The sequence below is a fragment of the Podarcis pityusensis genome, assembly GCF_964106645.2.
Source record: "Podarcis pityusensis genome assembly, chromosome: 2".
NCBI lineage: Eukaryota > Metazoa > Chordata > Lepidosauria > Squamata > Lacertidae > Podarcis > Podarcis pityusensis.
In genome coordinates, this window is record NC_138029.1 from 8,010,384 (window position 1) to 8,026,822 (window position 16,439).

The following is a 16,439-nucleotide window of genomic DNA, read 5'->3' on the forward strand; positions in this document are numbered from 1 at the left end:
CAGGTTGCAGCTCCAAAGACAAGAGATACAATTGTATGCATGAGGAATGTGATTACAAAAGCTTATGGAACTGCTGCAGGAAGAGTGTTTGTGGGAGTCATAAAGCCACGGTAAAGGCTTGTAATATTGCAGGGTGCCCCCTGACCTCGGCTGACCAGCACTCTGAGCTTTACAATGTATTGGAATGTGTTGACCTTAAAGGGAGTTGTGTTTCCTCTGGGCAGTGATGACCTTATATGGTTTGTGGGTGGGTTAAAGCCTTGACCGGATGAGGTAACGTGAGACATTGGCAAACAGCCATGCGGCTGGAGAGAGACAAAGGATAATAAAGAAGCTGCAGGAGGAGAGGGAAGTTCGAAAGGAGCTGCTTATACCATCATGAAAATATTGCTGGCTCTCTGTGTCTTTATTTTATGCTAAACTCCGCCACTTGTAACGGCTGGCTCCGACAAGTGTTTGGCTAGAAGATTGTAGAGATGAAGGAAGATTTTTGGGTACTATGTTTGGCTCCAAACCTTCTGGAGATGAGCAGTTCTGGAAGTAAGAGACCCAGTTTTGGAAGTGGGAAGGGTCGATCTAGAGGTATTAGAGCGGGGAATAAATAGCCCACCAGAATGTGGAAGTGGAGGGTTTCATTTTGGGACAGTTGACTGTGGGTCAACTGAATGTGAAGGACGTGCCTTCTGGGCAAGGAACTACTGTGTGAGCATTGGGGTTCATGGAGTTACCTGGGCAGGGAAGATTGATTGTTAAACCATTCTGGAAACTGTAGATTTGTAAGGGGCAAATGGTCTCCTAACAGCTCTCAGAACCCTTCACAGACGGATGGACATGGGTGGCGCTGTGGGTTAAACCACAGAGCCTAGGGCCTTGCCAATCAGAAGGTTGGCGGTTCGAATCCCCTCGACGGGGTGAGCTCCCGTTGCTCGGTCCCTGCTCCTGCCAACCTAGCAGTTCGAAAGCACATCAAGTGCAAGTAGATAAATATGTACCACTCCGGCGGGAAGGTAAACGGCGTTTCTATGCGCTGCTCTGGTTCGCCAGAAGCGGCTTAGTCATGCTGGCCACATGACCCGGAAGCTGTATGCTGGCTCCCTTGGCCAATAAAGCGAGATGAGCGCTGCAACCCCAGAGTCGTCCGTGACTGGTCCTAACGGTCAGGGGTCCCTTTACCCTTTACCTTTATGGATGTTTAAAGTGGCATGATATTGCTTTAAATGTATCATACAGATGGTTTCTATTGCACTATTGCATCAAGAATATGTGGCAGAATACACCCACAAGAAAATACATCCGTCTGGAGAAGCCTGAAGTATATGGCAGACTGTACTCTTCTGAGTAACCATAAGAATATTCTATTCATCCAGCAAAAAATATTTCCTCTGTAGGTGTGTTTTTCTCCCCCCCGCCCACCTTAATAGATTCCTGTTCTTGAAATCTTTAGTAGCCCTAAGCAGTTGTCAAATTACAAGAGGCATATATTTAATGGAGCAAATTGCATCTTAGATGGAAAAGGATCCTCCCTGCAGAAGGTGGTGAGCCTGGCATTCCTCATGAACCCAATAAAATTAACGAATGCCTAAGTGAGGGGATTAACAAGGCAAATGAGTCTGGTCTAACTTTGCCACAGACACAGGGCTCAATAAATGCTGCCCGTTCTGTCTCAGAGGCAGACATGCCTTTTAAATGAAAGGGAGTTGGTTGCTGGATCAAGGCTGGAACAGAATCCCAGGGAGGTCCTTCCTCTTCTTGCCCCACAGTCATCAGACTTGGTGGCACCTCCTGAACAGGGCATGGTGATCTTTGGACGTGTCAGCTGGTCCAGAGGAATGTGATGAACAAGTGAATAGCCCAAGTGTATGGCCCCCTGCAGACACACACAAACCCACACACCCAAAATCAAAACAACCGTCTCCTCCCACAAAGACATTAAAACTTTGTGCCAGTTTAACCATTTTTGAATGAGTTACTTACAAGGAGATGTCTGATCGTGCAAGTATAGCTGTCTAGATCCAAATGCCAGTGGCAGGTGCTTTTATTCCAGCCTCATGGAATCCCCTTTCCTTCATTCTGTGGAACTGTGTGAACATAACAACACCAACCACATTTATATCCTGCCTTTTCTCCGAAGCATTCAGGGAGGCATACATGACTCTCTCCTTGTCCCTTTTATCTGTGAGGTATGTTAGCCTGAAAGAGAGTCCCCAGCCTACCCATTCATGACTGTGTGGGAATTTGAACTCTGTCTCTGAGATCTTAGTCCAGCAGTCTAACCACTACACTGGCTTTCACATCCTTTCTTTCCCTCCATTCCCTTCTCAGGAAAATGTCTGTCCACCCCTTGACCATATACAATAAGATGGACGAAAGCATTAAATGGCAAGAGAGATTTTCATTTATTGCCATCATAGATGTTTGCACTTTGCAAGCTGGTTTCCGTCTGCCATCTGTGTAAAAAGGCAAAGGACCCCTGACCATTAAGTCCAGTCGCGGACAACTCTGGGGTTGCAGCGCTCATCTCGCTTTAGTGGCCAAGGGAGCCAGCGTTTGTCCACAGACAGCTTCCAGGTCATGTGGCCAGCATGACTAAGCCACTTCTGGTGAACCAGAGCAGCGCACGGAAACAGCGTTTAGCTTCCCGCCAGAGCGGTACCTATTTATCTACTTGCACTTTGATGTGCTAGGTTGGCAGGAGCAGTGACTGAGCAAAGGGAGCTCACCCCGTCATAGGGATTCGAACCGCTGACCTTCTGATCGGCAAGCCTTAGGCTTTGTGGTTTAGACCACAGCACCACCCGCGTCCCTTGCCATCTGTGTACAACAGCACTTATTTCCATGCAAGCTGCTTGTCTCAGAAATACTGATGGTATTTCTCATTTAAGTCAGCAAATGACTCACTTGCTGGGTTGTAGCTTAGCCTTGATGCTTTCTTCAGCTCCACCATTGCAGGTTGCTTGCCTGGTTTCATATTTACTCAAAGGTCCAGACCTTAACTAGCATTCCAGTCCTGAAAAGTAGCTGAGTGACCAAGAACTGCTAGAGGCTGGGCTATTCCAAATTAAAAAAATGATTATGAGGCATGTGAACCACAGCACTTGCTGTCCTTGCTGAGCGAGAGGCAGGAGAGCCAGTGGCTTCTTACTGACAGATGTACAGCTGCTGGCATTTTGCCACACATGAAGAAATATGTTAAATCCAGAACGACAAATCAACATACTACAATGCAGGCAGTTTTTCAGGCCTTGATGAGGAGAATGGAACTGCTACTGCGGGGGCTCTCTCCACTAACTCTCCTGCAAGATCATCTGGTGTACAGACTACCTCAGAAGGTGCTGGACTCTCCTGCAATGGAAGTTTTAAAGCAGAAGTTGAGTGTACATCTGCCATGGGTGCTTTAGTTGAGATTCCTGCATTGCAAAGATTTAGTTGAGATTCCTACATTGTTGGGTTCAATGACCCATACAATTCTATGGTTCTATGATTCTGCTGTATGCATGGGTGGGTGTAAATGCTGCTGGTGCAATTCCTGCCAGCAGGATCTAGCGTAATGCCTCAAAATGGAGCAATGGGGGGGGGGTCTATTGGATCATGAGCCGGCCCCACTGCCATCACATGACAGCATTTCTGATGGTTTGTTGTTTTTCAGTTCTATGAATTTGCGCCTTTGTAGAAAACTGGATGATGCTAATGGTTCTCTTCATTTCTTGTTGCTTGCATTAATTGTGTCTCTACAACAACACCATCCCAGTACAGTGGAACCTCTACTTACCACCCTAATCTGTTCCGGCGACCCGTCCTTTAGGCGAAATGGGTTGCCTGTAGAAGCGCCGTTGTGCACATGTGCAGATGGCGGCAGCCGCTTCTGCGCATGCGCAAATGGCAGAAGCTGCTTCTACGCGTGCATGAATCGCAGCAAACCCGGTATTTACTTCCGGGTTTGCCCAAGTGGAGGTGGTCGTAAGTAGAGGTTCTACTGTACAGTGATACCTTTGTTTACAACCACAGTCCGTTCTGGAGGTCCGGCTGTAAAACAAATCAGGTTGTAACCCAAGGCGTACTTTCGCCAATGGGGCCTCCCGAAAAGGGGGGGTTGTAATCCCCCCCCCCAAATGGGTTGTAATCCAAAAAAAGGGACACACACTTCCGGGTTAGACGGGGTTGCAATCCAAAATGGTTGCAAACCAGGTACCACTGTATTAGAAACATCTTCTGAATAGATAAGGGTGATAGTAACAACAAACAATCATGCTTCAGCTTTTATATTGTATCCCCTTCCCAAAAAAAGCCACAGGCATTATTGCAATAATCATTACAACAACCCTGTAAGCTATACAGAAGCAGGGAGAAGAGTGCGTTCATGTTTTCATAATCTTCCAGCCAACCAGCTGGCTCCACTCACTGATCTGTTCATGCTATAAATAATAAAAGGGTAGATGTGCCAGCTGTGCATGTTAAAGGCACAATCATTTGATTTAAAATGGAATGGCTTTTTGAGATGTGTCAATAATAATGAGCAACAAAAATAGTAGGCATGAGAAGTAGTCTTGATTTACGCCCTCCCCCCCCCATGTAATCCTGATTATGTCAGAGGTGGGCAACCTGGGTGCATTATAGCACAGTTGGACTCCAACTCTCATCAGCTGTAGTCCAGTAAGGACTGGAGGGTCTCAGGTTACCCGTACCTGTTACATATCTTAGAGAGGACTTTTACACCTCGTTTTTTTATTATTTTAGTTCTGAATTTCAAAAGTTTGCAAAACGATACATACATTCCAAATACACATCCGTTTCACATTTGACTTCCCCTCCATGGTTTCCCTTGTAATTTCTAAATTTGTTGCATATCATAAATATTCTGTCTTTTCCAAACTGCACTTCAATAAGTTTTCAACTGCTGTTCTTCATTCAAATTCTACCTGCATTTTTACATGTTTACAGTAATTCTTTAAATATTCAACAAAAGTTTTCCACTCCGCCTTAAAGTCTGCCTCTTCTTGATCTCTTGATAGTTAAATTCGCTAATTCAGCGTATTCCATCAGTTTTAGCTGCCACACTTCTTTAGTAGGTATCACCTGATTTTGCCATTTTTGTGCATTTAAGTGCCAGCCTCTGCAGTGTGGCACCCAGTGCTAGTCACGCTTCGTTGCGTTTGTTGACTGAACTAAAAAGTTTCGTGAGCCTATTTATTTATTTCTTGTGAAACTCATATTTTGTCATTTTGTCACACACACACCCCCCTCAGTGATGACACCCGGGGCAACCCGCACCCACCGCAGCCCCCTTCCTTCGCCGCTGCATGGAAGATGGGGCAGGATGGTGGCATCTGCATGAGGCAAATTGCAAAGGGCCTTCCTGAAGCCATTTAGCTTGAGCCTAATTTCCTTATGGAAAACAGATTAATTAGATAACACAACATCATCATCCAGCTGCTTGCAAGCCAAGCGACTTCTCCCCATTTCAGATTACTTCATTGGCATAAGGTTCTCTTTCTTTGATGTCTCCTTTTGTATGCATGTTGAAAAATACATTTCATTTGCCATTTATGACTTCCAAGTCAACCAGTCCCATGGATTAAACTGATTGCTATCTTGAGGCCAAGCCCATCTTATTGAAGGTATATAAAGCTTAAACTTCCAGTGGACATGTGAAAAGGGGTTCCATTCTCTTCCCCTCTCTCTGGGACATCTGGTTGCAGCTCAGCTTTGCTTCAATAATCTCTGTCCCATCTCTGATTAAGCCATCATGAGCCGGCAGTGCTTCAGTTCCCGTTCCCTTAATGGAAGACGGCCATCATCTGGCTCGGCCATCAGCAGTGGATTTAGGGGTGGCAACAGTCTGTCTTCCATCTGCTACACCGGAGCAGGCAGATGTGGTGGCTACAGCAGTATAAGCCACTATAATATCGGCCGTAGCAGAAGACTTTCTGGCGGAAGCCTTGGTGGATACGGAGGAAGTTCTGGTGGATACAGTGCAGGCTTTAGGGACTTCAGTGGTTTGGGCTATGGTCCTGGGCCATTGGGCTATGGTTTTGGGCATGTAGGTTATGGTGCTGGCATTGGCAGGCCTGGAGGCTTTAGTAGTCGAAGTGCAGGGGCCTATGGCACAGCTGGAGGAGTCGGCAGCCAAAGCCTTGGAGGCTACGGTGGCGAAGGAAGTGGTAGCTACAGATATGGTGGCTTCAGCAGCCGAAGTTTTGGTGGTGTTTGTGGCAGAGGCTATAGGACAGCTGGCTTTGGCAGCCCGAGTCTGGGTGGTGGTGTGTATGGCAGCAGAAGCATTATTTGTGGTCGTCCTGTTTGTGGGGGATTGGGCTATGAGCCCATTGGCCGTTTTGGTGACTGCAGGGGGATCCAGTCGGTCAGGGTCAATACAAACCTCTTGAGGCCCCTTTGCATACAGGTTGATCCAGAGATCTCTAGAGTGAAGGTGGAGGAGCGAGAGCAAATCAAATGCCTCAATGACAAGTTTGCCTGCTTCATCGATAAGGTGAGATTGTATGGTGAGTCTGCTCTGGTGCATTCTGTTTGAGTTAGCCTCTTGTGAAGAGACAAAGAGATGTTTTACTTTTCAAAAAGCTTCTAGTAGTTTTTGTGTCTGGGATTAAGTGGGGGAATGCAAGGATGTGTAACCATTTGGACTGCATGTTTAGTTTCTGAGTTACTCAACTTATGATTACATTTCTCCTTGCCTTTTAAAAACAGATTTCATTTCTAGGCCTGTCAATCAATGAAATAAAACTGACTAATCAACTATGTTTATTTACTAATCAACTAATCAAAATGTTTATTTAAATATTAATTATTTAAATAGTTTTGCATATAACTAAAAAATACAGGGCAAATATCCTTTTACAGCATTAAAGGGCTGTGTCCACACTACACTAACACACCAGAACCAAAATAGCCCTTATTAACAAAATAATAATAATAATATTTTATTATTATTTATATCCCGCCCACCCCAGCCGAAGCTGGGCTCAGAGTAGCTAACAACAGTAAAATAATACAACATTCTAAAATCATTTCATTATAAAATTAATTCAAATCAGATTAATGGCAAAAGTGATTCTAATGCCTCCAGACTGATTAAAATTGGCCTGCATTGGTTATTTTATTTCTTTTTTAAGATGTATATTGTGTATGGTGTTGGAATGGGTCACAACAAACAAGATAAAGAGATAAAACAGAGTTTAAAACAAAATCCAGCAAAAGTAATAGTCCTTCAGTCTGGACATACTATCATAAAAGGTCTGCAAGAAGAAAGCAAGCTTTTATTGGGTGCCAAAATATATACAAAGCAGAAGCCAGACAGAGCTCAGAGGGGAGAATATTCCACAGGTGGGTGCTACTGGGCAAGACTGCATGGGGAATGGCATTCCTTCAGGCACTCAGACCCCGAGTCATTTAGGCTTTTGCATATTGTACTGGTGACTAATAGGCATCTAGCATTAATATTTAAGAACTGGTGTCATAAGATCCCTTGCAAGTGGGCCTGATGATCATCTGGCTGCTGCATTCAGAACTAGTTATAATCTCCAGACGGTCAATGCATTTCAGTAATCCAACTGTGAGATTTACCAGGGCATGGATAAAATAGGCTAGAATCCTAGTGCGAAACCCTGCAGAACCAAACTGTGCAGATTCCTAAAATCCTGACCAGTAGCCTCTTGGAGACTGCGTGAAAAGAGGCACTCAGCAGTGGCCAGCACAACTCATGGCCAGAATGAGCAAGAGGGAGTTTAGCTGTGAGTTGAGCCACGTTGCTGGATGCTCTGCATCCTCCAACTTCTTTCCTATGGTCTATGGTCTATGGACGCAGGTGGCGCTGTTGTCTAAACCACAGAGCCTAGGCTTGCTGATCAGAAGGTTGCCGGTTCAAATCCTCGTGATGGGGTGAGCTCCTGTTGCTCGGTCCCTGCTCCTGCCAACCTAGCAGTTCGAAAGCACACCAGTGCAAGTAGCTAAATAGGTACCACTCCGGTGGGAAGGTAAACAACGTTTCTGTGTGCTAATTTGGTTTCACCAGAAGCGGCTTAGTCGTGCTGGCCACATGACCCAGAAAAACTGTCTGCAGACAAATGCCAGCTCCCTCGGCCTGTAAAGCGAGATGAGCGCCGCAACCCCAGAGTCGTCTGTGACTGGACTTAACTGTCAGGGGTCCTTTACCTTTTTACCAAGCAGGGCCTCCTTCTCCAGCTGCTTTAAAGCAAGAGGCCCATGGAAGCAAATAAATTCCTCTGGGTTTTCACATGCATTGAGGGGCAAATGGCCCCTTTTCTTGGCTGCTCTAACTTATGGAGGTGATGGAAATGCATAATTTCCAGCTGCCTTATAAAAACCCAGTGGGGTCTCAAGATTTTAGTAGCACCCTGCACAATGCCAAAAATCAGTGTCTCCCACCTCTCGTCTTCCATTCTACATGACAGCACTGCCTGCAGCTTCCTCTGTGCCCAGTGCAACCAAACCAGTCGTGCTCTCCTAAATCTGCCTCGGACAAACCCCACCCAACCCAGTATTGTCTTTGCAAACAGACAACAGCTCTCTAGGGGTTCAGACAAGGGAGACTCCCAGCCCTATTGGGAGGTGCTGGGAAAATGAACCTGGGACCTTCTGCTTGGGGAAAAAAATGCTGTACCACTGTCCTGTGGCCCTTCCACAATTCTATTTAAGCAGAAATGGACTGAACTCTTTCAGACCCTTTGGAATTTAAACTTGAAAATCATTTTGTGTGTGTGTGTGTGTGTAATATTAAACAATTTATACTCCACTCTGTGTATTTTGATGTTTCCTTTGGATGAATTTGAACTGGGAACTGAATGTGAACCAAACTAGTTTCTTTAGTAAAGCGACAAATGTGAACTGGAATTATTTATTATTTATTTTTTAAAATTGATTTTCCAAGCTCTGGTTCTGTGTGGCTTGCTCCCAGGCCAAGCCTTAACTTGATTAACAATTAAATTGATTATGACTGTACGCTTAGATAAAATTTGCTTGGGAGTAAGCCCCATTCAACATAGGAGGGCAAACTGTCGATTCTGAGTCAATAAACATAGGATTGCACTATAAGGCTTGCAGCTCTGTCTATTTGCAAACCATTCTTTTTTCCAATGGCAGATTTAAATGCTCTTGTTCCATAGTTTGTCACTGTATACTTAAAAGTAGTCATTTCTTCTCCAATAGCATTCCAATAGATCTTTATGTTCCTAGATAATTGTGGGTTCACTCTGTTTCTTCATTGTCAACTCAAATCTTCTGTTCGCTTTAGAAATGCATGGAATGCCAATGCCTGGTTCTGGCAAAAAAACCCAACCCACTGGATTCAAGAACTGAGGAGGAGATTTTTCTCCACCTCATAGGAAGACCTAATAGGTTCCTGTGTTTAGTAGACTATCACCATGGCTCCATTTGAATTGCAGGTGAGGCACTTGGAGCAGCAAAACAAGCTTTTGGAAACCAAATGGAATTGCCTGCAGCAACAGGGGCCTGTTGAGAAGAAAACCATTGACCACCTGTTTGAGAACTACATTGCAACCTTGAGGAGGCAGCTGGATCTTTTGCTGAATGAGCGGGAGCAGCTGCAATGTGAGCAAGCTAAATTCCAGGATGTGGTTGAAGAGTACAAATGCAGGTAAATGGTTTGCTGTCTTCCCCCAAAAAGGTCTGGTTTAAGAAATGAATAAGGGGCCTATTTCTCCTGGGATGCTGTGTCCTCTAACCATTTGTGATGGTTCTAAGGCACAGCTATCGGCAATTTGAGAAGAATAATGCTTGCCCACCTTAGAGGGCTATTGTAAAGATTATGGTGGTAGTGTGACTAAAATGTTTGGACACTTGAAGTGTGCTTTATAAAACAAGTGCTTTATAAAACAAGTGCTAAGTGTTACCTTTATTTCTGAGTTCTACGAGGTAGATTCAGTGGAGAAATATTGCCTGGTTCAATATGATGAACATGCTCACCCTTCTTTCACCCTGTGCTTCTCAGCCATGCTGAGTCCCAAGCCAGAATCTCCCCAATGCAAGTCCAGCCCTCTGTCCACACTCAGTCAGTGGCTCCCAGACACTTTGCAGTAGAGCTGATTCTCAGGAACCTTTGTATCTCCTTCTGTTCTCCACTGCAAGGTATGAAGAAGAAATCAACCGGCGTATGGCTGCAGAAAATGAATTTGTGTTGCTGAAAAAGGTGAGTCAAATTGGTTTCGAAGAATGGAAAAGGCAATTAATTAAAATGTTCAGAGAGTTGGAGGCATGGCATGGTCATTACACTTTGCCCTGCTTGAGAAGCTCCCCCCAAAGCATCTTCTAAGCACAGTGCTGGAAAAAGATCTTTCTTTTTATCCATCATATTCTTCTTACTAGGTACCTTATAATATGCCTATCTTTGTGTGCACATTGTCTATATTATAGCAGAAGTAGGGAACTGATGGCCTTCCAGAAGTTGATAGACTCAGCCCCACCATTGGCTCCAGCCAGCATAACCATTGATCAAGGATGGTGGAATTTGTAGTCTGGCAACATCTAGAAGGTTGTGTGTACCCTATACCATTAAAATTTTTTTTTTAGAAAGGCCCGATAAAATCATAGTATACATACGTATGCAATGCTACAGTGATTTTTTTTCCTTTTAATCTAAGAGTCGAAAGCATGTAAAGTGCAAGTAGATAAATAGATACCGCTCCGGCGGGAAGGTAAACGGCGTTTCCGTGCGCTGCTCTGGTTCGCCAGAAGCAGCTTAGTCATGTTGGCCACATGACCCGGAAAAACTGTCTGCGGTCAAATGCTGGCTCCCTCGGCCTATAGAGTGAGATGAGCGCCACAACCCCAGAGTCGTCCGCAACTGGACCTAATGGTCAGGGGGATACCTTTACCCCTTTTTAGAATCAAGCAAATATCAATGGATGTCAGGTTACAGACAGTAAAACTGTGGGGTTCACTCTGTGGCAGCTACAGTGGATTGCAGGGAGTGACATGGTGCAATTCTAAACATCTCTATTCAGAAGAAAGTCCCATTGAGTGCAGTAGTGAGAGCCACTTCAAATGCATGAAAATATACCAATATGGGAAGCACAGTCCCATAAGTATATATTGTTTGGAAAAGTTCTGGTAAGTTGCACATTGATAGAAAGATTCCCTTCCTCTGACTGTGCCACTACTTCTCCCAACTCCATTTGAGACAAGTAGATAACACAAGAATGGTTGATTTAATTATCTGCCATATTAAAGCTCAGGTCTTTCTTGACTGAAAGTATGGAGACCTCCTCTCCTCTCCTCTCCTCTCCTCTCCTCTCCTCTCCTCTCCTCTCCTCTCCTCTCCTCTCCTCTCTCTCTTAAGCAAGCCTTGTTGTCACTGAATTACAAGAGAAGTATTTATTGTGTCTTGTCTTTCAGGATGTGGATTGTGCTTACACCGGCAAAGTGGAGCTGGAGGTGAAAGTGGAAGCTCTAAGACAGGAGCTGGAGTTCCTCAGATGTGTCCATGAAGCAGTAAGTATTTCTCATGATTTATTTTGGATCTCAGTTTTCTTAACTTAAATTCATTTTTTCACATTTCTGCAGCAAATTCGCGATTTTTGAAATAAGAAAAACAAATCCTCATGAAATTTCGCCTGCAGTTTAGCATGAATATCTCCTAATAAACACATTTTATATGAAGTTTTCACCAATGTACAATTTTTTTAAAGCAATGTCCCCTAAAATAAAGCAATTTTGCATGCTATTTTCCCCAGCATATCCATTCTTGTGAACATTGGTTGGAGAACTGCATTGTAAAATTTGATAGATCCACCTTTAAATGTGAGCCCAATCAACAAATTCCCCATGCCAATTTCCAAGGCAACCAGAAGACAGCTTTAGATAGTTCATCCATCTCTACAGCTAATGAAGTAGTGTCTGCTATTAATACTGGATACAGCAGCAAACTTTAAAAGTATAAACTAATCATCATCCACATTAAAATTATTACCTTGTCCTTCACCATCAAGTACCTGGGTGGGTTACAACACTTTAAAAGTCAGAACTAAAACCATTTAAAAGGTGTTACAGTCACAAGAATAGAGTGGCCACATGGAACAGCCCAAACTGTCTCCCTCCAGTATGGACAATTGATGACCTGCTAAAAAAACAACACCAATTATGTTTTCTTTTCAGGAAATAGAAAGCTTACAGACAACAACAGCTGACACCAACGTTGTTGTGTCTATGGACAACAACCGAGAACTAGACATGGAGGGGATCATTAACTCTGTGAGGTGTCAGTATGAGGAGATTGTACAGAGGAGCAAGGATGAGGTCAACGCTCTTTATGAAACCAAGGTAAATATGATATAGGCCTGTCTGCAACAGAGAGAAGCAAATGCCATCGATTGTTACCACTGTTTTAGATAACTGAATCCACAGAGGCAAAAATAAAGGCATCCTTTCTCTCTGATTTTAGTTCAAAGATCTGCAGTCCACCTATGGGCATCACTGTGATGCTTTGGCTAAGGGCCGCCATGAAATCCAGGACCTGACTCGCCTTATCCAGCGACTCAAGGCTGATATGGAAAATGCCAAGAAACAGGTGAGAGAGGTGAAGTCGAACAGGAGAAGGTTGAGCAGCAGAAATCATTTTCCTGGTCTTGATGTACACCAGGGTTAGTCAATGAGGAGCCTTCCAGGTGCTTTTTGTCAATGGGAGATGTAGTCCATCAGGGATGGTAGGAGCCAACAGCAACTGGAGGTCACCTCATTGGCCACCCCCAGATTCACACTGTCCTTTGTGCTCATCCTTCAGAACTGAATATTTTTTTATATCTATTCAAAAATGGGAGGCGAAGGAAGGAAAATTCCCGGTCCTGCTGTAATAAAAGTTAAGGCATTAATGCTGTCTTAGCTTGCTAGATTCATTGGTTTATATTCTACTCATTCCAAAACCTGAAACCTCATTGATAATTAAAAAAACCCACCTGCTCATACATAATTTTCTTGCCTGTTTGTACCAGCTGCTTTCCTTTCTGATTCTCCCCTCTAAGAAGTCATCTGATTTCCCCACCACCACCCTACATTTCCTCTTTCCTGCCCCAGCTGTTTCCTTCACACCATAGAGTTTAAAGACACCTCTGGCTGCTGCTCATTTCTTAATTTCTAATGATTAGCCTGGACTAAACTGAATCAAAAGAATCACATACGGCTCCAGAATCTGGGGCTGCATGCATACCATACTCTTAAAGCACATTCTGCTGCCCTCCCCCAATAATCCTGGGACCTGCAGATCACCCCTCAGAGAACTATAATTCTTAGCATCCTTAAGAAACTACATTTCTCAGGATTCTTGGGTGGGTGTGTGCTTTGAATGTGCTTCAAAAGTATGGACTGCATGTAGTCTGTGACTATCTACTTAGACCGGCCGGGAGGCAGAGTAGGTGCAGATCTTTCTCCTACTCATTGAATGTTACTAACTGAGGATGACTTTTCAAGCCCTAGACGGCCTCGGCCCAGTATGCCTGAAGGAGCGTCTCCACCCCCATTGTTCTGCCTGGACACTGAGGTCCAGCTCCGAGGGCCTTCTGGCTGTTCCCTCACTGTGAGAAGCGACGTTACAGGGAACCAGGCAGAGGCCTTCTCGGTAGTGGCGCCCGCCCTGTGGAACACCCTCCCATCAGATGTCAAAGAAATAAACAACTATCTGATGTTTTAGAAGACATCTGAAGGCTGCCCTGTTTAGGGAAGCTTTTAATGACTGATGTTTTAATGTATTTATAATATTTTGTTACTGGGATGCGGGTGGCGCTGTGGGTTAAACCACAGAGCCTAGGACTTGCCAATCAGAAGGTCGGCGGTTCAAATCCCCGCGACGGGGTGAGCTCCCGTTGCTCGGTCCCTGCTCCTGCCAACCTAGCAGTTCGAAAGCACGTCAAAGTGCAAGTAGATAAATAGGTACCGCTCCGGCGGGAAGGTAAATGGTGTTTCCGTGCGCTGCTCTGGTTTGCCAGAAGCGGCTTAGTCATGCTGGCCACATGACCCGGAAGCTGTACGCTGGCTCCCTTCGCCAATAAAGCGAGATGAACGCCGCAACCCCAGAGTCGGTCACAACTGGACCTAATGGTCAGGGGTCCCTTTACCTTTACCTAATCTTTTGTTGGAAGCTGCCCAGAGTGGCTAGGGAAACCCAGCCATATGGGTGGGGTATAAATAATAAATAATTATTATTATTATTATTGTTATTATTATTATTATTATTATTATTATTATTATTATTATTAAATTTATTATTCATGGAACAACTCTTTTCTCTCTTTATCTGTGCCTTTTGAAGATTGATGTACTACAGACAGCTATTGCTGACAATGAGCAGCGTGGAGACTGTGCCCTGAAGGATGCCAAGGCAAAACTTGCGGAGGTGGAGAATGCCCTGCAGTGCTCTAAGGATGAACTTGCCCGCCTGCTAAGGGATTACCAGGATTTGCTGAATGTCAAGATGGCTTTGGACATCGAGATTGCTATGTATAGGTCACTTCTGGAAGGAGAAGAGAGCAGGTGGGTGGGGAAAAAAATTAGCGCCCGTGCAATACTCATACATCCTTGCTGGAACATTGCTTATATTGCTCTTTGGAATGTAAATATAGAGATTTTGATGAACAACCTAAAGTCAACAATAATATTGCATTGATAAAACGAATACAGAATAAATGAATAGATCAGATTACTACATCATAGAAGGATCACTCCTCAGGAAGTGCTTGGGTTAAGATGCTGAATTAATCAGCTAGAATCCAGGAAGAAATCCTGCTATCAAGTTATCTCAATAATGTGTGGTTGATTCTTCACTATTACTAAGTTTTGAAACGTGGCCAAATAATATATGATATGATTGAACCTAGTCAGCTTACACAAAATTCTTGCCTTTCAATTATTCACTATTCCTCAAAGTCACATTTCAAAAGTGAGATTAGGAAATATTAAAGAAAATTTGAAAATAATTTGAATTCTGAAATATTGGGGGGGACACAAAACACATTTTGACTACTGCTGCTACTTCTGCTGCTATTATTAAATCCCCCGATTACTACAGAATTGTGGCACTCTTGGAATATTAACATTTTCTTCTCTTTTCTTGACAGGATATGTAGTTCTACTCCAGTTAACATAGGTAAGTAACTTTAAAGCTATATATTATTGCATTTGGACGCGAGTGGCACTGTAGTCTAAACCACAGAGCCCAGGGCTTGCTGCTCAGAAGGTCGGCGGTTCGAATCCCCGCAGCGGGGTGAGCTCCCGTTGCTCGGTCCCTGCTCCTGCCAACCTAGCAGTTCAAAAGCACGTCAAAGTGCAAGTAGATAAATAGGTACCACTCCGGCGGGAAGGTAAACGGCATTTCCATGCGCTGCTCTGGTTCACCAGAAGTGGCTTAGTCATGATGGCCACATGACTTGGAAGCTGTCTGCAGACAAACACCGGCTCCCTTGGCTTATAGAGCGAGATGAGGGCCGCAACCCCAGAGTCGTCCGCGACTGGACCTAATGGTCAGGGGTGCCTTTACCTTTACCTTTATTATTGCATTGAAAAATGCTATTCATTTCACTGAGAGGCCTTAGATGTGTGTGTCTGAGTAACTGTTTCTTTTCCTCTACTCTTGTAGCTGTGTTGGGTTGCTCCAACATCTCTCCAGGCGGTGGAGCTGCATATGGTGGTACCTTGGGAGGAGGTGGATTTGGAAGGAGATGTGTCTATGGACTTGGATCAGAAGGACAAAGTGCCAGCGGCGGATTCAGTTCCAGAAGTGGAAGGCTGAACTACAGAGCTGGATTTAGCTCTAGGAGTGGAGGGTACCTTTCGAGATGCACAATGAGCTCTGGATTTGGGCAATGCAATACCAGTAGTGTGGCTCCCTGTGGACCTAGGGATTGTGGCTTAGGATCCATAGGCAGTGGAGGCTTTAGTTCTAGGAGCAGAGGATACAGTTCCAGAAGCGGGGGTTGCAGCTCAAGTGGACCATGCATTTCCTCAGCTGGTGGAGGCTACACCACTGAGAGCACAGGAGGCTGTGGAGTGACCCACACCTCTGAGTGTTCAAGCGGTGGCTACGCCACTGGCGCCGCTTCTTCCGCCAATGCCGGATGCAGCAGTGGAGACGTGAGATGCAACTCTGGGAGTGGATGTCGAACAGGGTATGGAGGAAGCTGCTCCATCATCAGATAAAGTTCAGGCCCAGAATATTGTTTGAGGGGCAGTGGGGGATGTTTCTGTTTGCTGAGGAAAACAATATACTATTATCCATCACTGCAATTTGTGTTAAAAACGAGGGAGATCTTGGCATTAGGGAATTCCCTTTCTTTGGCCTTTTAACTCCCCCCCACCCCTCCCAAAGTCATAATATATGTTGGTCCAGAACACCTTGATTCTGAACACCACTACAGAAGTGATGGGTTTTTGCTACATGATGGGTTTTGCCATAGGGGTGAGAA

At 44.6% G+C, this 16,439-nt stretch overlaps 1 protein-coding gene across 1 annotated transcript; it reads left to right on the plus strand.

Annotated features, from left to right (window-relative positions):
* Positions 1-5,743: 5,743 nt before the first annotated feature.
* LOC308471480 (keratin, type II cytoskeletal cochleal-like) lies at positions 5,744-16,173 on the plus strand (the record flags this gene model as incomplete). Its single annotated transcript, XM_080995479.1, has 9 exons — positions 5,744-6,487; positions 9,417-9,628; positions 10,120-10,180; positions 11,386-11,481; positions 12,145-12,309; positions 12,431-12,556; positions 14,291-14,511; positions 15,096-15,124; positions 15,614-16,173. 9 exons carry the CDS (start codon positions 5,744-5,746, stop codon positions 16,171-16,173), a joined length of 2,214 nt encoding a protein of 737 aa, XP_080851605.1.
* Between the last annotated feature and the right edge of the window lie 266 nt (positions 16,174-16,439).